Source organism: Marasmius oreades, chromosome 6 (genome assembly GCF_018924745.1).
Source record: "Marasmius oreades isolate 03SP1 chromosome 6, whole genome shotgun sequence".
In the NCBI taxonomy this organism is placed as follows: domain Eukaryota; kingdom Fungi; phylum Basidiomycota; class Agaricomycetes; order Agaricales; family Marasmiaceae; genus Marasmius; species Marasmius oreades.
The window spans coordinates 3,587,336-3,606,968 of NC_057328.1; the positions used below are offsets into that span (position 1 = coordinate 3,587,336).

At 46.8% G+C, this 19,633-nt stretch overlaps 7 protein-coding genes across 9 annotated transcripts; 6 read left to right on the forward strand and 1 right to left on the reverse strand.

The window, feature by feature from the left end:
• The first annotated feature begins 405 nt into the window (after positions 1 to 405).
• On the forward strand, positions 406 to 1,853 carry E1B28_010617 (uncharacterized protein). The gene is made up of 7 exons (XM_043155594.1): positions 406 to 537; positions 592 to 834; positions 903 to 950; positions 1,008 to 1,082; positions 1,144 to 1,188; positions 1,249 to 1,421; positions 1,498 to 1,853. The coding sequence occupies exons 1-7, from the start codon at positions 509 to 511 to the stop codon at positions 1,797 to 1,799; spliced, it is 915 nt and encodes a 304-aa protein (XP_043008066.1). The 5' UTR covers positions 406 to 508; the 3' UTR covers positions 1,800 to 1,853.
• An 812-nt stretch (positions 1,854 to 2,665) lies between these two features.
• Positions 2,666 to 5,324, forward strand: E1B28_010618 (uncharacterized protein). The gene is made up of 13 exons (XM_043155595.1): positions 2,666 to 2,794; positions 2,850 to 2,863; positions 2,934 to 3,134; positions 3,217 to 3,320; positions 3,373 to 3,423; positions 3,473 to 3,502; positions 3,565 to 3,624; positions 3,689 to 3,785; positions 3,846 to 3,988; positions 4,046 to 4,113; positions 4,176 to 4,540; positions 4,612 to 4,819; positions 4,882 to 5,324. The coding sequence occupies exons 1-13, from the start codon at positions 2,682 to 2,684 to the stop codon at positions 4,928 to 4,930; spliced, it is 1,503 nt and encodes a 500-aa protein (XP_043008067.1). The 5' UTR covers positions 2,666 to 2,681; the 3' UTR covers positions 4,931 to 5,324.
• Positions 5,325 to 6,646: 1,322 nt separating this feature from the next.
• On the forward strand, positions 6,647 to 11,671 carry E1B28_010619 (uncharacterized protein). Of its 3 annotated transcripts, XM_043155596.1 has the most exons (16): positions 6,647 to 7,484; positions 7,549 to 7,760; positions 7,816 to 7,836; positions 7,884 to 7,965; positions 8,048 to 8,612; positions 8,677 to 8,999; positions 9,073 to 9,111; positions 9,179 to 9,212; positions 9,299 to 9,415; positions 9,487 to 9,663; positions 9,747 to 10,055; positions 10,128 to 10,250; positions 10,315 to 10,409; positions 10,462 to 10,523; positions 10,585 to 10,691; positions 10,769 to 11,547. In XM_043155596.1, the coding sequence occupies exons 2-16, from the start codon at positions 7,712 to 7,714 to the stop codon at positions 11,138 to 11,140; spliced, it is 2,475 nt and encodes an 824-aa protein (XP_043008068.1). In that variant the 5' UTR covers positions 6,647 to 7,484; positions 7,549 to 7,711; the 3' UTR covers positions 11,141 to 11,547. The 3 variants fall into 3 exon arrangements, with proteins under 3 accessions (XP_043008068.1, XP_043008070.1, XP_043008069.1); XM_043155598.1 differs by having other exon boundaries at positions 6,647 to 7,760; positions 7,816 to 7,965; positions 10,769 to 11,671; XM_043155597.1 differs by having other exon boundaries at positions 6,647 to 7,760; positions 7,816 to 8,612.
• A 4-nt stretch (positions 11,672 to 11,675) lies between these two features.
• E1B28_010620 (uncharacterized protein) lies at positions 11,676 to 12,659 on the reverse strand. The gene is made up of 5 exons (XM_043155599.1): positions 12,523 to 12,659; positions 12,309 to 12,467; positions 12,012 to 12,242; positions 11,881 to 11,957; positions 11,676 to 11,825 (listed from the first exon to the last, which is right to left on the reverse strand). The coding sequence occupies exons 1-5, from the start codon at positions 12,586 to 12,588 to the stop codon at positions 11,783 to 11,785; spliced, it is 576 nt and encodes a 191-aa protein (XP_043008071.1). The 5' UTR covers positions 12,589 to 12,659; the 3' UTR covers positions 11,676 to 11,782.
• Positions 12,660 to 12,718: 59 nt separating this feature from the next.
• On the forward strand, positions 12,719 to 13,879 carry E1B28_010621 (uncharacterized protein). Its single transcript, XM_043155600.1, has 2 exons — positions 12,719 to 13,064; positions 13,134 to 13,879. Exons 1-2 carry the CDS (start codon positions 12,840 to 12,842, stop codon positions 13,776 to 13,778), a joined length of 870 nt encoding a protein of 289 aa, XP_043008072.1. The 5' UTR covers positions 12,719 to 12,839; the 3' UTR covers positions 13,779 to 13,879.
• Positions 13,880 to 14,204: 325 nt separating this feature from the next.
• E1B28_010622 (uncharacterized protein) lies at positions 14,205 to 15,552 on the forward strand (the record flags this gene model as incomplete). The annotated part of the gene is made up of 4 exons (XM_043155601.1): positions 14,205 to 14,262; positions 14,320 to 14,607; positions 14,668 to 14,787; positions 14,861 to 15,552. 4 exons carry the CDS (start codon positions 14,205 to 14,207, stop codon positions 15,550 to 15,552), a joined length of 1,158 nt encoding a protein of 385 aa, XP_043008073.1.
• Positions 15,553 to 15,836: 284 nt separating this feature from the next.
• On the forward strand, positions 15,837 to 17,212 carry E1B28_010623 (uncharacterized protein; the record flags this gene model as incomplete). Its single annotated transcript, XM_043155602.1, has 6 exons — positions 15,837 to 15,985; positions 16,059 to 16,223; positions 16,292 to 16,387; positions 16,465 to 16,496; positions 16,567 to 17,082; positions 17,166 to 17,212. 6 exons carry the CDS (start codon positions 15,837 to 15,839, stop codon positions 17,210 to 17,212), a joined length of 1,005 nt encoding a protein of 334 aa, XP_043008074.1.
• Between the last annotated feature and the right edge of the window lie 2,421 nt (positions 17,213 to 19,633).

A 19,633-nucleotide genomic window follows, 5' to 3' on the forward strand; every position in this document is an offset into this window, starting at 1 on the left:
GCAACGTCGAAGGTACTCCGTTCATAAATCTGAATAGCTCCCACAGAAATAAACTCGAAGATGTCGTTATAGGTACTCCTTGTACTAAGGACTGATGAAGTCTGGCGGGCTTCACTGCCATCTCTGGACGATGTTTGAAGAATATCAGGTCCGAGATGAACGTACAAGGTTAAATGAGCTGCTGTTTCAACAAGTAACGTTTAGGCTGTATTCAGAATAGCACAGCCTTATCCCCGTCTTTACCCCAAATTGCAGTTCAAGACTCAGGCTCCAAATCATTGATACGAAGTTACTAACTGTCCAAAGTCACTGATAAAGGAGCTACGCATATCTTTATCCTCATCCCATCTGTCATGTTTTACTGACTGATATTGACCGTTTCCCACGGAAACGGGATAAAGTTCGGAGCGGGTCGTCAATGGTGTAGTCTAAAATCCAATATTGCCTTAAGGGCAGTTTCCCCTGGACTCTCGGTTCTTAACCTTCATGCCCCCCTCACTGGCTTGACATGCTCTTTGGAATATTAGTATCTTTATGGTATGTTTCCGGAGCTTCCTCTCGTTTCCTCATTCTCCGCAATTTCTTCTCCAGTTTGTCTCTAGAAGCGACTGCACTTCCGTCATACGGAGTCGCAAGTCTCCCGACCCGGATAACCCTCGATCGACCGTTGACCCTTACATGGTTTCGAGATAGCGGTGACCAGATCACCACACTCGAAATTATACCAGTAGTTGAAGGAGGAAAACCCGTCACTTCTTTCGGAGATAATCGCATACTCGTCCCAGTCGGGACCGAAACTCAGGGCGACATAACCATAACTCCCACTGTTACTGGGTTCGTCAAAATATCTTAAGGATTCTCTCATCAAAAAGTACATTACTCACCTTTCCAAACTCTCGCAGCCTATATGGATTCAACCTTCAGGCAGACCCTACAACTCCGCCCACGGTGTGCGTAGTGACCACCTCTCCTCTTTAATCACTCTTTTTACATACCAAATTGTACAGTGAGCCAGGTGTCGCTCTGCCTGTGATGACACTATTGTTTGTCAGTTCGGCCACGAGCTCTCACCCAAATACTACGTGAGTATACATCCATTTTAGCCCGTCTGCGAACATCGATCTGATCAGCACGAGACTATAGCGGAACTCAGACAACGCCGCCCCCGACTACTTCAACCACTGCAAGGTACCTGGGATGTTTTTCGAGGCGAGCCCGATGACTCTGAACTGATCCATCCTTATCCAGCCCCTCAGTACCAGTCCCCACAACTACTTCTTCACCCACGAAGAAGCAAAACTCGGTGTTGATCGTCGCCCTCGTCGTCGGACTCACCGCTGGAGTAATCCTCTTCTTACTCGTTGCATATTTCATTTGGCGCCGAAAACAATCAAAGACGACGCAAGCCGTGGAATATGGTCGTAAGTTCCTCGAAACTACCTCTCCCATCCCGGGAGCTTCAGTCATCAGAAACTGATACCTTGGATCTATGTATAGCACTTGCAATTACACCCTTTCAAGAAGCGATAATAATGGGGTATCCTTCTTCATCTAAAATCCACACCGAATGCAAAAGGCTAGGGTCGAGCGGTCCAGCGTCTGCATCGACAATGTCGACGACAAGCTACACTCACAGTGGCACTACATCGCCATTACGAACTGAGACTCCCCAAGATTTATACCAAGGAACGAGCGATTCGGTACCTTGGGTGAGAAGAGAACAGGATGGTGGACGTGCGCCCGTTGAAGCGGTGGTGCTTCCACCGCAGTATGATATTCGATGGTGTAATAATTCGTGAAGGACTTGTATATGATAGATCTGATTAATTGTCATTGGTATTAGCAGCCGCCGAGGAAATGCATCATTAATCAATCAATTAAGCGTAAAAAGGTAAAGCAAGGTTGTACTAATCACATGCGGCTTGTGCTTTTTTGTGAAGTTCCCAATGACCATTTTCGGGGTCGCCTGGTCCGTGACAAATAACGGACAAGTAGCAATTATCGAAACAGTTGTACTCCTGTAGTAATTTTCCCGGTAAGAAGTCTATCAACTCAACCTGTCATGCCGATGCAGTCAGGGAATGTCACCGATATGGCCGAATAGAACGACCGGGAACCAAGTACATCGATACGCAATTTGCAATAATTGCAATTAACGAACTCTATAGACTCCGCATTGAGTGAGAAATTATCCAGAACAGACGATCTTCCATTCTGGTGCTCTGCTTTGGTTCTACTCAAGGATCAAGAGGGCAGCGTCACGAGTCGCCTCGTTGGATAATATATGGTGCGTGGGAATTTTTTGCTTTTACTCCTGAAAAAGGAGCTGTAGGTCCAACAGTAACTATTCACTGGACTCACACAAGGGGGGTTCATTTAGTGGATGACTACTACCCGCACAGTCATATATCCGCTCTTGAGATACCAGGTTGAAAACGCAATTACACCATTTATAAAATTCTTACTGTAAAGGTAGAGAATATGTTCAGTGAATATTGTCCTGAGAAAAAATAGCTAAACATCACGTGGGAGGAGTTCGGTTCAGCCAAGATCGAACCTTGGCTCGATCCCAAGAAGAACGGCTAAATGACTGTAAACATTATTTGTAAAAAATCCTTACAAATACTTTATAAACATGGACCGGGCTCCCTCCATCCTTATCTTGCCTCTTAATTTCTATCATGTCTTTCAAACTCGACCTTGACACCCCATCTTACAAAGGCGCCGTCTCCTTCAACACTGGACTCTTCATTGGCGGAAAGTGGGTTGATCCTGTTGAAGGGGGCACTATTGAGTACGTCTACTTGCATCTTCTCTTTCCAAACATTTCCTAATTTTTCGTTCCTTAGTGTCGTCAATCCTGGTTAGTTTTAATCGACCAGTCGCTGCTGAGTGCTTGCCAACTAATCATGGGTTCCACGTGTTTCTCACAGCTACCGGAAAGCCCATCACCACCGTCTCTGTGGGCACCGCGAAAGACGTGGATATTGCAGTCGATGTCGCGAAAAAAGCATTCAAAGCATCTTGGGGCTTGAAAGTCCCTGGATCAGAACGCGGAAAGTTACTCAACAAACTCGCAGATCTCATCGAAGCGAAAGCCGACGAATTCGCAGCTCTTGAAACTCTCAACGTTGGTCAGTTTCAGTTTCAGTTTTCCGATTTTCGACTTTTTACCCCGGGCCATTCTGTTGCGCCGCTCACTGTTCTTATCTTCAGGCAAACCTTTTTCCTCGTCGAGACACATGGAAGTTAACTTGACGCTAACCGCTTTGAGATACTTTGCTGGCCAGGCGGAAAAACTCAAAGGGGAGACAGTTGAGGTGAGCCGTTCGGTTTTCTGTAATCTGTCGCGCTCTAAATAATCTCTCCCAGTCTTCTGAACAGAAGTTTACTTACACCAGGCGCGAACCGTACGGTGTAGTGGTATGTCGTTTCTTTACAGCTTTGCATAATAACAGACTCCGTTTGATAGGCAGCAATTACTCCATGGAATGGCCCTCTGGTACTCGGTCTCCTTTTTTCAACGAGTTTTTTTTTTTTTTTTTAATTTTCGAAATTTACTAGCTCATGCTCATTTGCAAACTTGGACCAGCTGTCGCCGCAGGGAACGTTGTTGTTATGAAGGTGAATCTGAGCGTCGCAGATCAAAGCAGTTGACACCAAAATAAATAACCTATGCGTTCTTTAGCCTTCCGAGTTCACGCCTTTATCGTCTCTCAAATTAGCTGGTATGATTAACGAAGCAGGATTCCCTCCGGGAGTTATCAACATTATCAATGGAGAGGGTGAGTCGTTCATTCACTTTGCGGGAAATTTATTGACTCGTACCTAAACGAACCCGATAGGTTCAACTGTCGGCAATGCGCTTTCCCATCACCCCGATATTTGGAGGATCTCGTTCACCGGTAGTATTCTGACTGGGCGTAAAATTCAAGAGGCTTCAGCCAAATCAAACCTCAAAGTTGTTACACTCGAGCTCGGTGGAAAGGTATGGCTTCGACTCTTCCTGTTTTTATGAGATATTAAAGGTATTTACTATGATTAGTCTCCCAACATCATTTTCGACGACTGTGATGTTGCGCAAACCGCAAAATGGTCTGTCATGGGTGTCTAGTGCGTCTCTCTCCTTTGTTTATCAGACGGGCTCCTTGACAAGATTTCGTGTCAACTCTTAGCATTAATATGGGCCAAGCATGTATTGCAGGTTCGCGTATATACGTCCAGGAAGGTATTTACGACAAATTCCTTGCTGCTTTCCAAGAAGAGACCAAGGCGTGGAGTCAACATACTGGAGATCCCTTTGATTTGAACACCCGACATGGGCCACTAGTCTCTCAGATTCAATTTGATCGGGTGATGGGATACATTGATTCTGCAAAGAAGGATGGAGCAACGATCCTTACTGGAGGTGAACGACATGGAAACGAGGGGTACTTTGTCCAGCCCACGATTATTACGGACACGAGGCCGGATATGAAGATTATCCAGGAAGAGATTTTCGGGCCCGTTGCGTCGATTATCAAGTTCAAGACTGAAGAAGGTGCCATTGCTTTTGCTTACTTTGGGTTGGATTGCTGACGGCTTTTTTGTTTTGAATTAACGTGTGTGTAGAGGTGATTGAGATGGCGAATAATACGACGTACGGATTGGCGTGTGGACTGTTTACGCGAGATGGAGCGCGGGCGACGAGAGTGGCGCATGCGTTAGAGGCTGGAACAGCTTGGGTGAACTGCTATACCATGTTCGACCTGAACGCACCAACCGGTGGATACAAGCAGTCTGGATTCGGGAAGGTGTTTGGAGAAGAAGGTATCAAGGAGTGAGTTCTAATATGATTCTTTCTTATTTGAGCCTGCTACTCATTGCGGTTTGTGGTTATAGGTACACGCAGCTCAAGTCGGTTCATGTCAATCTTGGTATTCAGATTTGAGCCGCAGGCCTGAGAACTTTGAGGTAGGGAATTAGATAGGAATAGGTTTATCCCAAAAAGTGTGTGATGTTCAAGTTGTACTATAGATGTTTCATCAAAGTTTTGTAGCGCCAGCTAGGCTGGCCCTGAAAATCTTCATCCTTAGCCTGTCATTCAAAAATCGGAGGACGAACGTGATGGCAGATAGGCGTTCAGAAATGCAATGCATGCGCAACGTCGATCTGGTGAACTCCTGTTCTCCAGCAGTGAGCTATTGTAAGAGAACGTACTTCGCACGACTCTGGAGGGTATTTCACATGGGACGTTTAGGACTTGGCCAGTGCACCCTCTTGTAACTATACCTTCGATCGACAGAGATAGATGGTTCAAAGTTCATAATGTTCATCGACATCGCTCATCTTCTGGCGAATGACGTCACGACCTTCTTTCAAATTTTTAACGGGGTTTATGAACCTCCGAAGGACCCGGCGGAACAACTAATATTCCGCACTCGAAGGGACAGGTACAGGTACAGTACCTGCGATCTCTAGCGTTGAATGGGTTACTTTGAATGACGTCACGATGTTCTTCAGAGTTCTACGGTCTTCTATCGCATGATTTGACTTTTACGCCACTGACATGTGGGTCAATCCCTTGATTGATTCTATAGATAGCGCTCAATTGGACCCCGACGCACGAACATTCCGTCGCCCGCAACTTGACACTGTGCATTCCCTCGAGAGCCAGTGACCTTCAATCTCTGGTGTGAAATGAATGGTCTTTTATGGCTATTGCGGAATTCTCGTTCTTCTGACTCCTGGATCATGGAACATCGATCGGGTTCCCGGGGCAGAGTGTGTCGTGTGTACTATAACTCAAAGATGCAAATCTATATTCAAATAAATCCCCGACGTACGAAAATCCCCGCCGCCCTCGAGCTCGAGTCCTACCCTTCCCCTGATTCTGCATGTGTTATCCTGTCCTACTACATGTACTTGTACACGCGGCTGACCCCGAGTCAAAAGAACAAATGACACGGGGCATGTATCAAGTGGTGTTGAGGCAGACAGATGATGTAACTAAGGCAAATCTCCCCGACGTACGAAAATCCCCGCCGCCCTTCTTTCCCCTTCCCTTGAGTGCCCTTCTTAGAAGTTCTATTTCAGTTTTTCATTTCAACACCGAGTTCATAGTTCTTCCGAATTCATTACTTACAGTAGTCCATGACGAGGACACGAGTTGGTTTCACAATTCAACGTTCAAACGTTCAATTGACAGTAATCAAGTTGTCCATTGTCATCGATCATTAGATTCTCAAATTACCACCCTGAACTTGTAGTTGATGAGCGCTGAGCGTTCCCGGCTCCCGAGTTGTAAAAGTAAGAAACCGTAATTAGCGGTACGTACAGACACTGAGTGAGAGTTGTCGATTGTCGACTGATCATGAACCTCGGTCTGGGGTCTCTGAGGGTGGCGTTGGTTGCCTTTTTTTTTTTTTGAGAATCAGAATTCAAATCCAGTCAACGCATTTGCGAATTTTTCACGTTTGAAACACCGGGTTATTACGAACATGAGGGGGGGTAAGGGAGAGAGACTACAGACGAAAGGAATTCGAAGCTATCGCCGCACACGAGGTTGAGAGGTTGAGGTTGAGGCGAGAATAACACCTGTGAAAACCTTCAAGCTCAAGTTGGGAAGCGCGATTTTTACATTGAACCAATGCGAGCTTGGATTACCAGGAGAGTATACGATCGTAATTATCCGCTAGTCGTACGAAACAGAAAAAAAATTCAATAACGGAGCAGCGGGAAGACCACAGACGAAGCTAGCGCTTGACGTTATTGAACCCACCAATCCACCCCGCGAAACAACAAGTTGAACAACTTTCTTTCCGGTCCATTGCATCACTTCCAGTTCAGCAGTAGTTAAAGTTAGTACCACATGTGGAGGGGTGGGGAGGGAGTCTCCGCAATCGCCGAAAAGAAAAAAACAAACATAAAACGATGTGTATATTTTTTTGAGGAGGTCCAAATAAATATAATGATCCTGATTCCTGTCATCGATGAGTATATAAAGAAGGGGGGGTTGCACATAAAGACAGATGGGAGAAATCTGACCCAGCTATCCAACCATTCTTTGAATTGCGGTCACCGTTCGTGTTTTTCTTTGTCGTGTTCGTGTTCCTCTAGAACTGAAGAGCCCGTTTTATTGCAGTTATTACGAGTCGTTGAAAAGGGGGGGAGGGGGAGGACATTGAGTAAGCCAGCGAGAAAAAGCGTACAGTGAGGAGAGGGGGGAGGGAGGAAACCAACGGCTAGCGTTGAGAGAGTGAGACTGACAACTGACAACTGACAAGCTGCGATTTCCCCGCGGGATTCCTCAAGGGGCACTAGATCCGCACCCTAAAATTGGGGGTCCGTTTGTTAATCGGGGACACGAGTGCTGATCCGGTTTCACTTCGGACGGTCATGAGGTCATACCGCTCCGACTTTCCGGTCTATCCATACATTCAAGCCCGGGTCATAGCCACGTGACAACTCTGTGGAGTTTTTGGCCCCAAACAACACGAGATAAGGCTCGCTTCCTTGACATTCCACAGCTTTCGACGGGATCTGATTGGTCGCTTCGCATTCTACAAGTTTCTGCAGTTTTCGACGGGATGTGATTGGTTGAGACGTTTTGGCAGGTAAAGCCTGCTCAACCGCCAGACCGCCAGATCGCATATAACGCCGGTGGGCATCGGTCGTCAGTTTTTATTATTATTTCCCCGTCCGTTCACTCGTACGTGGTAACAACTACGACATGTCAGAAGGACGCACACTCAACCGGCCGATTCAGAGTTGTTTCCAATGTACGCCACTTTATCCTTTTTCTCTCATCGTTGTCGTTTACAAGCGTTCTTACAGGTCGTAAGAGGAAGATTAAATGTAGGTTGAAGGATGTCTAGGCCAGGGATCTGACACTAGACTTTCAGGCAACCGTGCCCATCCTTGCGCACCATGCTTGTTGCGCGGAGAAGGAGACACATGCCATGAGGTGGAGAAAATCATTGCGAGGTAAGCTTCATAATAATCCCCTCCCCCCCAAGCGTACACACAAAACATGTCTTTATGTCGGTACGAATTATGTCGAAAATAGGGCTATGGGCCATGGCGTAACAGTCGAAGCTGTCGACGAAGTTCTTAATAGGGTAGTTGCTCTTGAGCAAAGCGTGTCCAGGTTGTCCAAAATGATGGCCAACAGTCCTTCCGAAGGTTCCGCCATGAATACCGAGTTCATTCATCATCCTAACGGACACCAGAAGCGATCTCTCGCTAACGGTAACACTAACGGTACTCAGGGAGTAGCAGGTTCCAAGCCTCAACAACCACAACCACCACAGCAACTGCCAACAGAGGAAGACGCAGCTATGATCCTCGCAGACCTCGCAATGGGGAACCGCATGAACATCCGTCGCAGTTCTATGCACATGGAAGCCAATTCGAATCCAGGCAGAGCACCCAGATCGTTCCCTGGCCTAGCCAACACGCCCATGCAACTTCCGCAATTACCAGGCACCAGCAAGCTTTTCCCACCCAATGCGAATGGAATTTCAGAGGAACATCCTCTTTCGCTTCTTGTACGACCCACGACGAGCGTTATCCATCAAATTCTATCCCATCTTCCAGCTGAAGCCGATGCGAGGGGTTTAGTTCGGTTCTATGTCAGTTCATCCCTCTTCCACCCGTTTTTTTTACACCTTTACTGATTGGGGGGGGGGAAAACAGTTTGAAAGAATCGAATGGTACACACGAATCATCCACTACCCCACATTCTGCTACGAAACGAAGATGCTCACTCGTCAAATATCCGACACATCCGCATCTTCCACCCCTGGAACGCCCTCCATCTCTCTTCCGTTCCTATCTACCTACTTCATGGTTTTATGCCTCTCGTACCATTTCATCGAACCTGAGATGTGTAAAGCTTTGGATACGACATTTGAAGAAGCAGCAGAGATGTCGAAGAAGATGTATAATGCAGCACAGCTTTGTCTTTGGATTGGGAATCATTTAGAGAATCATTCGTTGGAGTTTGTTCAGACGCTCATGTAAGTCTTCCGTTCTCACCGGATTTTTGGGTGGTATTTGGTATTTCGGTATTCACGTGGGTTGTTGGGGTAGACTTATGGGGATTTACCAACAGAACCTCGGTGATTCTGAGTGAGTAAACTTGTCAATTCCGTGCCTTACTGACAAAACGTAAAATAACTTTTTTTTAACTCTTTAGTTCACATTGGGCGCTTTTGGGTTCTGCCATCAAGGTTTGATCTTGGGGGTTCTTTTTGTTTGCTCAGAGTCGTCGAACGTTAATCCTCCATTATTTTTATTTTATTTTAAATTAAATTAGATCGCTCAAAACCTAGGCGTCGACCGGCTAGGCCACGAATCTGACAAGAGAATATACCCAGCTCCGTGGAAGTCAGTCGTCAGAAGGGAAGTTGGAAGACGAGTTTGGTGGAATTTGGTATGTTTACTTGTGAATTTTTCATTTCCCAAACTTTTCGGTGATTCAACACACACGCGAATACGTGTTAGATCCATAACGAATGGTCAAATGCCGCCGCCCACAGCGGCGCTTACGCCATCATCCCCTCTCAAAACTACACAGGGCTCCCTCTCAACATCAACGATATCGATTTGGACGAGGAGGAGGAGGAGAGCGGCGGCGGCTCGAACAGACTCGTCCAACCAGCTCCTCATAACCAATACACCGTAAGTGGGGAATTCCCCATCTGTATTTTTCTTTTATCCTATCCTCGATTAACGAAAAACATCTTTTTTTCTACTTTTTTGAGGAAATGACCTACTCCCTAATCCGATTCCGATTCGTTGAGATCCACCGACAAATCGTCGATACTGTCGAGAAAAACCCGATCCACCCAGGAGGAGCAGGATGGAGGCCTAGTTTTATTGCAGAAACGGACGCGAGAGTGTTGACGATGTTGAAAGAACTCCCTGCGGCTTTTGCGTTACAGTCGGGGGAGAGGTCGGTTATTAAAGGGTTGAAGAATATCGAGTATACTGTGTCGCTTATTACGGGAGAAGCCCTGAGGATGAGGTTGCATAGGCCGTTTTTATTTAGGGGGTATACGGATGATCGATTTGTGAGTTGGGGAATTTTTTTTTTGACGTTTGGTTTTTTTGGAGGAATTGAATTTCTGGTGTTTTTTTTTTAGGCTGCGTCTAAGCAACAGTGTGTTGCGTCTGCGAGAGCTATACTCAAGTATCTCAAGAACGATATTGGCCAGACGACAGTTCTGCTCCGGAGGTGGTCTGTGATGTTTTTCGGGTTTACGGCTGTAAGCCTTCCCCTCCCTTTTTTTTGTGTGTGTGGATACCCGTTGAACACTGCCGATTTCACAGTCCATCGTGTTACTCGTGGATTATTGCCAACAACGAGCTATCGGAGCTCTTCAAGATAGCAGGAAGGAACTTCAAAGCGCGTTGAATCTGTTCAAGTGAGCTATTTAAAATGGACTTCATTTCGAGAACTTGCTGACCTCCACCTAGGACCGTTCAGGTTTCGTCCACGGCCGCTCAGAATATCGTTCCGTTGTTGGAAAGCATGATCGGTAAGACCGTCGTCCTATGAAAAACATATATACAGTACTGAATCTTTCAACCCCCCTGTAGCCGCCGCCGAACACTACCTAGTATCCAACAAACACTCTCACTCTGGCAGTTCTCGCCCAGGCCACGATGACCATGATCTTTGGAGCGAAATCGCAAAGGAAGCTATCGTACGTAGAAGTTCTCCCCCTCCCCCCCACAACCCGAGCGTTTTCCTAACGGTTCCCTCCCCCCCTCTTTCGAACAGGCCAACGCAGGTGCCAATGGGAAAATTAGACCTCAACATCTAGCTCCTTTACTTCCCTCCATCCTAGTCCCGAACGTGAACGTGAATGCAAATGGACAGAACCCGACGTTGTCCCCGTCGGGGTTTTTGCAATCTTTGGGGTTGCCCAAGGTGAAGCAGCAGCAGCAGCAGCATAGTGGGAGGGAGAATGCGAGAGAAAGGAACGTGAACGGGAATGCGAATGCGAATGGGAACATGAACGTGAATGGAAATGCCAACGCGAACGGGATTGGCAATGGGAACGAGGCACATCATCATGGTCATGCTCACGGTCATACCAATGGAAGAACGGCTGGAAGAACGGCTCCGGCTACCCATTGGGAGGTGTATTAAAAACCCTCCTCGCCAAATTCAGCTTCCTTTTTTTTTTTTCAAATCCGAAAACGACTGCGAAGAAAAATCGAAAAAAACTCAAAGAAACATACGGAAAATCGGAGAAACGTGTTTGCTTTTTCTTCAACTTATTTATCGGAAAAAAACGTCTTTTCAACCACTACGGACACGGACACACACATGCCAGAGGGGAGCGTTACGACCTTTTAAATGCTTTCATCGTGGACGAAAAAACGAACAAAAAGCAACAAAAAAACATCGGGAAAATAATCAAAAACCGCGCCATAAAAAACATATACTGAAGTAAAGGATTGATCTGGATGTTGGACGGACAGACGTTTGGACAATGGGATTGGGATTGGGATTTGTTGGGTAAAGGGGGTACGGAAAATGGAAGGAGATGGGACGGGAACGAGGGTTGGGAAGGGACGGAGAGGGATACGGAATATTTGCAATCCATCTTACTTGCTTGTCGATTGTCGCAGATTTTTTGACACTGCCTCTGGGCTGGTCTTATGAATTTCAGGGCCCGTATTTTAACAAAGATCGGCTTTTTTGAGTTCGCGAGAGCCTCAAAAAATGACATTCGTGCATGTCCATTTGACAGCTATTGCAAATTCCATCGATATATTACAACGCATTCTACTGCTCCTTTGGTTTCAATCCGCTTAGATCTTTCGTAGTCCTAATCCAAAAATGAGTTTATGCGAAAAAGTCGAACAGGATAGGCAAACACGCACTCTACAGGCAACCCAATCACGTCGATCGCGTTTATCACAGTTTCATCTTCATTACCATGATTATTGACGACAAATATCTATTTTGAACCCCATAAACCATCACCAACCAAGCGAAAGAGGGGGGAACATACATGTAGAGTATTAACCGCTTGGAACCTCACATACCGTAACGCTATCGGATCCCCCTTCAACACATGATCTTCGGACAGATCAATAATCTGGGCCACTCCAGGTTCATCCGCGTCTTCTACGTCTTCAAAACCGAGATTGGGGCGATTTACAGCGAGCTTGATTTGTTTGGGTGCTTTGGCGAGGTCGTTGGATCTGATGATGAGTGTTTTTACACGGACGGTTTGGTTAAACTGCGTAGATATTGAGATGGAGATGGAGATCAGTGGAAAAAGAGGTTAAAGCGCGCGTATACGTACGGTAATGTTCAGTAACAACTGTTCATCTGCGTCACTCTGTAGCCACATGTTGCTAGCTGTGTTGATCGACTTTGATGCTAAGAGATTTTTGAGGGAATACTCTGACGATTCGTTGAGGCAGTTTAGTTGTTGAAGGTCGAGGAATTCAAGGAGGGAGACCTAGTAGTAATTAGATTTGATTTCGGCTATTATTCGGATGATAGGGAAAGCATACATCGCCCTTTTCTTTGGGAGGTTGAGAACCTGCACCGGCGAGAGATTGGAGGAGTTTGGCGTCCATGATGACAAGTAGGGAGGATTACGTAAGTTACTGACGCGACGTCGGAGTTAAAAATAATCCTGCATGTTGGATGGATGAAGCAATCGACGTCGTGTAGGTTCGGAGCGCCTAGCCTTGTATAGCGATACGCGTCGCTTGCTAATTGTTGGTAATTGGAAATACAGTCCCCACTGTTCAGGGCTATTGGTTACTTACCCCCTTCTAGTCCTCGATGCGTCGTTGACCAAGGTCTCCCTTAAGCTTCCACAACGATGTCCTCCCAATTCCCAGTCTCCAGCGAATCTCCCCCTAGCATACCCTCGTCCTCCCAGTCCTTCTCCGTCACACCCGACCTTCCCACTCAGGCACTAGTCCCCGTTCAAAGCACTTCCAGGCGAGATACTCGAAAAAAGAAGAAACCAAGCACCGAAGAACAACGGGCCACCCATAATGCTGTCGAAAAGGCTCGGAGGGAGAATTTGAATGAAAGCTTTTTAGTACGTTATTCCCTTCATTGATTTCTTTTTTTTCAAAAAAGAGAGTTTACCCGATGAACTTTCACCAAGGACCTGGCTAAACTTATCCCGTCGATCGCACAACATCGGAAACCCTCCAAAGCTCTAATCATCACTTCATCCATCTCCTACCTTCATGCGTCCCGTCGCCATCGAGCTATGGCCGCTCGTGAGCTCAGGTCTTTACATATGGAAGCGGAGAACTTGAGGAAGGAAGTAAATAATTGGAGGGATCATGCTGGTATTAAGAGGATCGACGAGCCTAAGAGGAGTGTAGCGTTCGGAATGATTTCGAGGGGTGAGTTGTTATTGGACGACACCGCGACCTCGGGGTCAGAGGTTTTGGAAGAGGAGGGACTCGAGGTCGAACACGATCGTGAAGAGGCAGCAGAACCGGCTCGTCCTGAGCCCAGCCCATCGCCTCCGGCGGCGGTGCCTTCTCCTCCTTATCAACAACAGCACGGTCCTCCACGGTATATTTATTCTCGAGAGCAATTTGAAAGTCCCAATCCGTGGTTTGGACCCCAGGGTCATATCCGTAGCACTAGCTATTCTCAGAGTCGACAACCCCCCGGGCCCTATTTGCAGGCTACAAATCCACCCAATCCTATTGCCAATCCTGGGTGGCCAAATACGACGACTCATGGGTTGCAGAGGGAATGGGGGACTTCAGAGTGGCACCAGCATCGACCATAAGTGACCGAGTTGTATTGAAATTAGACAAAGGATTTTGAATTATATATACACTAATAGTCTATCATACCCGGTACCATGGATGATAATCTAGTCACCGAACGTTAGCGCCGGATCTTCCGACATTGAAGATCAATCATACGACCAATCATTGCGGGTCGGAAACTAACATTCGGTTGAAACAGACCTCAGCATTAGTTCATCGATAGCACCCAACGGGGGTGGGAGTAAATCGTTTCTGAGCGAGGATCGCCGCAATACTAGTGACCTCATTCACGTGCTGTGAAATCTGCACGTGGTATAAAACGCTTCAACCCCGCTTCAACCCCATCAACGGCGCCTTCCGTGTTTTTCCACGTTCTTGTCTCTGCATCCATCATTCAACCAAATCATTCAAAAAAAACCTATCATGACACTTGTCTAGTGACAATGTCTTCCTTAACCATCTGGGAACGCGTATCGCTATTCCCTCGATTTCTTCCTCTCCGTACGTATCAGCCTGACTAGACTAAGTCTTCCTAACTTACCTTATAAACACTGATAGCTGGAGTTCTCCTCTACACCGCCCTAGCCTCGTTCTTCTCCAAGAGTTACAAGGGCAGGAAGTTATACCGTATCATTTTCGAAGCTGCCGGACGATATGTTACGCGAGTCGCGACTGTTTCTCAGCTCCAATGGGTTAGTGGTTCGACTTTGGAGATGTACGAAACTTGGGCGAAGAAGCGTGGTGTTTCTCCTGTTGTTGAGAAGGTTCGAGTCAGTGAGGGGGAGGAGGTTAATTTGTATTGGATTGGGGATAAGGAAGCAGAGCAGGTTTTGATATATATCCATGGTACGTTTGTTTTTTTTGTTTTTTTTTTGTCCTTTAAAGTTATGTTCACGTTGTACGCAGGAGGCGGGTTTATGTTACCCATTTCGGATTTTATGTTCACGTTCTGGGACTTGGTTCATCAAGGAATGAAGAAACGTTCGGATTGTAACTGTAATTTCAGCATCGCTGTTCTAGACTACTGTCCGTCCCCTCTTCCTGCTTCTAATCTCCCGCTACTAATACTTACTCGTCCCTATATAAATGAAACCACCAGCTCTTCATCCTGCGACATTCCCAAATCAACTCCGTGAACTCATTCAAACGATCAACCACTGTCTGCTGAAGAATCCACGCGAAACGTCGTCCAACTTAAAGTTACACCTCGCAGGCGATTCCTGCGGTGCCAACATCATTCTCCAGCTCATCTCCCACACTTTCCATCCTATACCGGGAATACCCCCCTCTCCCCTACGCTCGTTTGGAACGGGAACACCAAGACCACCACTGATCCGGAGCGTCCTGCTCATCTCACCCTGGACATCCCTCGACGAGGAATCTCCCTCTCAAACGATGAACACCACCGATGCTCTCGATGCTCGAACCTTACGTCGGTGGGGGGCGATGTATGTTTCGGGTATCCCATCCGGATCCGGATTCGACTACGTTCCGTACGTGAAAATCCATAAAGCTCCCGCGGATTGGTTGGATGGTGTGGATATGCACCGGGTGCTTGGGAGAGTTATGATTACAACTGGGACGGCTGAGTGTTTGTTGGACGATGCGGAGGTGGTGTACGAGTTGCTGAAGCGTCACAGTGGGAGGGGGCTTGAAGTGAGGATGGACGTTGAGGAAGGTGGTATTCATGATGATCCGATTTTTGATATTGGTGCTGGGAGTAGGCAGTTGAATGATGTTGGTGAACGGATGGTAGATTGGTTGGTGGAGAGCTGTCGGCGGTGTCAGTGAAACATTGAAACTTTTGAACGTACGCCGCCTCTCTTACCCGAACGAAACAAGAAATCCGATTCTCCATACTCGAAGTTGGTAGGAATCTTTATATTTATACTTAGCCACGTACCAATTGAATATTCTTAGTTTCTCGGGTGTGACGGACATGTGCAACCACTGTCTGAAAGCAGTGAAACACTCGCCAAGTGCTAAACGTCCCATGTGGGTGGATGTCCATGCCGAGAAGTTCAGTCAGTATATAACCCTCAACCGTGAACTCTCGATCTTTACCTTACGGGACCATGCAGCCTACTACCTCTGCTTTCTTCCTACTCGCATTTACCACGGCGAGTCTCAACGCAGGACGCGTACCTCTACCCATAGTCAATACCCTCCAGAGTCGTGCGACGTACACCCTTCAAGATAATTACCAAGGGGAAGATTTCTTCAAGTAAGTCCACTCCCCCTCCCTCCCCGTTGACAGCGCCTTTGGAACTGACATTTCTCCCGGTGCCGCCTTCCAGCAAATTCGACTTCTTCTCCGACCCTGATCCCACACAAGGTCTCGTAGACTACCAAACCAAAACCAACGCGATCTCGAAAGGCCTCGCGTTCGTTCAAGAAAACGGTGTCACTGTTCTCGCTGTCGATAACAAAACTACAATTGCTAGCGGTGCGAAACGGGCTTCGTAAGTTGGCGTTTGCGTTTTTCCGGTTTGATGACTTCTGCCTTCTCTGAGCCGTCCCTTACCCATAGTGTCCGCATTGAATCACAGAAACTGTATGGGGAGGGTCTGTTCATTGCTGATTTTGAAGCTATGCCGTTCGGCTGTAGTACTTGGCCCGCATGGTGGTAAGTCTAATTATATTTTCAAATACCCCCCCCTCGGAAAATCGAAGGTGATTCATTGTCATTGTCCCTCCTTATAGGTCTTATTCATCCAATGAATATCCTGAAGGAGGTGAGGTGCCATTCTTCCCAGCTACTAGCCCCACATGCTTAAGCGACCTTTTTTTTTTCAAAAAAAACAGGCGAAATCGACGTAATCGAAGGCGTCCACAACCAGCCCTACAACGACCTAACCTTCTGGCGAGCCGGCGGAAGTTCCTGCACCTTCCCTCCTTCCTCTCTTTCCGGTGCCAAAGGCACAGTCATCGATCAATCCAAATGTTCCGATACCACCGCCGACCAAATGTCTTGTGGCTTCCAAGACGAATCGCCCGGCGTCTTCGGTGCTGGGTTTAACAAGGCCGGAGGAGGTGTATACGCTCATCTCATCAACGGCGAAGGGATCTTTATCTGGTTTTTCCCTAGGGGCGCTGTACCTAGTGATATAACGTCCAAGAACCCCAACCCGAGTACGTGGGGTGCCCCAGTTGCGCAGTGGAAGTCGGATAGGTGTGATATTGTGGAACATGTGAGGGGGCATAAGTTGACGATTAATGTTACGCTTTGTGGGTCTTGGGCGGGTGATCCGGATGTTTGGAGAGACTCTGGGTGTTCGGGGAGTTGTCCGGGTACTGTGGCGGACCCGAAGAATTTTGACAGTGAGTGTCTTTTTTTTTTTTTAAATTTCGGGTTACGGCTTTGGGGTTTCCTTAATACTCAATATGGCACTCTTCCCTTTTAGATGCGCGATGGAAGGTTAGGTCGATTTCGGTGTATCAAGAGGCATGAAGCCGTCGATGAATTTGGAGCTTCAACTTTGAATGTTTTCCCAATTGCACTCGGTTATGTACTACATTTTCAAGACAGGAATCAGGATCATTATATTTGTTTGGACCTCGTCAAAAACATAAAATAAAAATTTAGCAATCCCCCTATTACACATTACACATCGTTTTGTGTTCGTCCCACGATTGCGGAGCTTCCCCCCCACCCCACATGTGGTCCTAACCTTACTGCCGAAGAAAGTTGTTTCGCGTTGAATGTTCGCAGGCCGTATTCTCGTCAACCTCAATCTCGTGCGCTGTACGCTAGCCTTGAATTCATTTTTCGTCTGTAGTCTCTCATGTTCGTAATAACCCGGTGTTTCAAATGCGTCGACTGGATTTGAAATTTGAATTCTGAATTCCCCCAAAAAAAAGACAAGGTCAGAGACCCCAGACCAAGGTTCAAACGCTCATACTCAGTCGACAATCGACAGCTCCCACTCATTGTCTGTTACCCCCCCCCCTCCTCCACGCGTGTCGGTTTATAATTACGGTTTTTTACAACTCGGGAGTCGGGAACCGCCCAGTGCTCAGCGACAAATTGAGGGTTGTAAATTGAGGGTTTGAGAATTGAGAATTTGATGATCGATGACATGGACAACCTTGATTATTGTCAATTGAACGTTTGAACGTTGAATTGTGAACCAACTCGTTTCCTCGTCATGGACTAAGCAATGAATTCGGAAGAACTAGAACTCCAGGACACATACATACATTCGATTGAAATTGAAATAGAACTTCTAAGAAGGCACTCAAGGGAGGGGGTAGGGGTAGGGGTAGGAGTATTTGGGCCAGTGAGGGGCGGCGGGGATTTTCGTACGTCGGGGATTTTTTTGAATATAGATTTGCATCTTTTGAGTTATAGTAAGTACATGTACACACGGCATACTCTGCCCCGGGAACCCGATTGATGATCCATGAGTCAGAAGAACAAGAATTCCGCAATAGCCATAAAAGACCATTCATTTCACACCAGAGATTGAAGGTCACTGGCTCTTAAGGGAATGCACAGTGTCAGTTGCGGGCGACGGAATGTTCGTGCGTCGGGCAATTGAGCGCTATCTATACCGAAGGATTTGACCCGCATGTCAGTGGCGTAAAAGTCAAATCATACGATAGAAGACCGTAGAACTCAAGAGAAGGTCGTGACGTCATTCAAAGTGGATCAGGATTCCACAAGCTTTTAAGGCCGTAGAACCCATGGGAAGGTCGTGACGTCATTCGAAATCAAAAGTATTTGGAAACCACGCGCACTCGACGGATTGGTTACTTAGTACAAGCTGGTGTTGTACCATTGGAACTTGGCACTTATGCCCTAGTATATAAAGGCGATATGGGATGATAGGACTTTGAAATCCCTCCATATTTAAGTAATAGGCTCTTGTTATTGATAAGGAATTGGCCGGCGGAGTCTCACCACCCAAAAAAGCGTCGAAAAGCCGCAGTAGTTGTGTTGGAGGAGGGTTTGAGGTGAAACTTGACTCGTTGGTTGAGAGTAAAATTATATTTTTTTCCATTGTATCATGCCAAATCATCGATGGACCATCTGACGACTGAGGTGCGCGGAATACCTAGCTACCCTGTCACCTCAGCCCATCTGCATCGACAGTCACCGTCTACGGAGTCTGAGAAATTTTAGAACAAGAAGGGTAATGCAAAGCAAACAGATAAAGAAAAGTAGTGGACAGTGGCCACGCCCTGTCTCTTGCCAAACCACCGAATTTGCCCTAGTCCTGGATGAGAGCTCTGCTGGCATTATATGGGTTCTGGGTTCTGGAACTGTCACTAGCAACCAACAATTGATTGTCTTTCTTTCACGACTCGGACAGCCCCGAAACTACCCCGTAGAAAACAGACGATAATTGACATAACTTACTTTGAAATTCCATAGCCTTCCTCTACTCCGAATTTTAGTCGTAATACTAGCTAAGTATTTGACCACTTGACTTTCACAACTAGGTTTCGGACGATCACGTCAGTCTAAGGCTTTCTTTTTGATACGACGCGTGATCTCGTCATTAAGGAAAAAACTCTTTAACAGTTGGTAGGTTCACTGCTTGACTTTGGCATGGTAGTCGTTGTGGGAGATGGGGGTCGAGTGCATCATCCAGGTCCCAGGACGTGATTGAGGGGAGGGGGTGGCGAGGTGTCGATGTCTTGTCCTTGTACTAAGCGTGTCATACCGCTGCGAGTATCCAGGTACTTTATGACCATATATATGTATGAGTGAACAGGGTGCATCGATTGGGTTGTTTCCAGATTGTTTCCAGAGTTGAGAAATCGAGATAGGGTTGATATTGTGACTTTCTAGTTCCAAAATAGAAGAGGCATTGTTTTATCACATAGGGTGTAAACTTCGCATTCAGAAAATGGGCGAGTACTCATC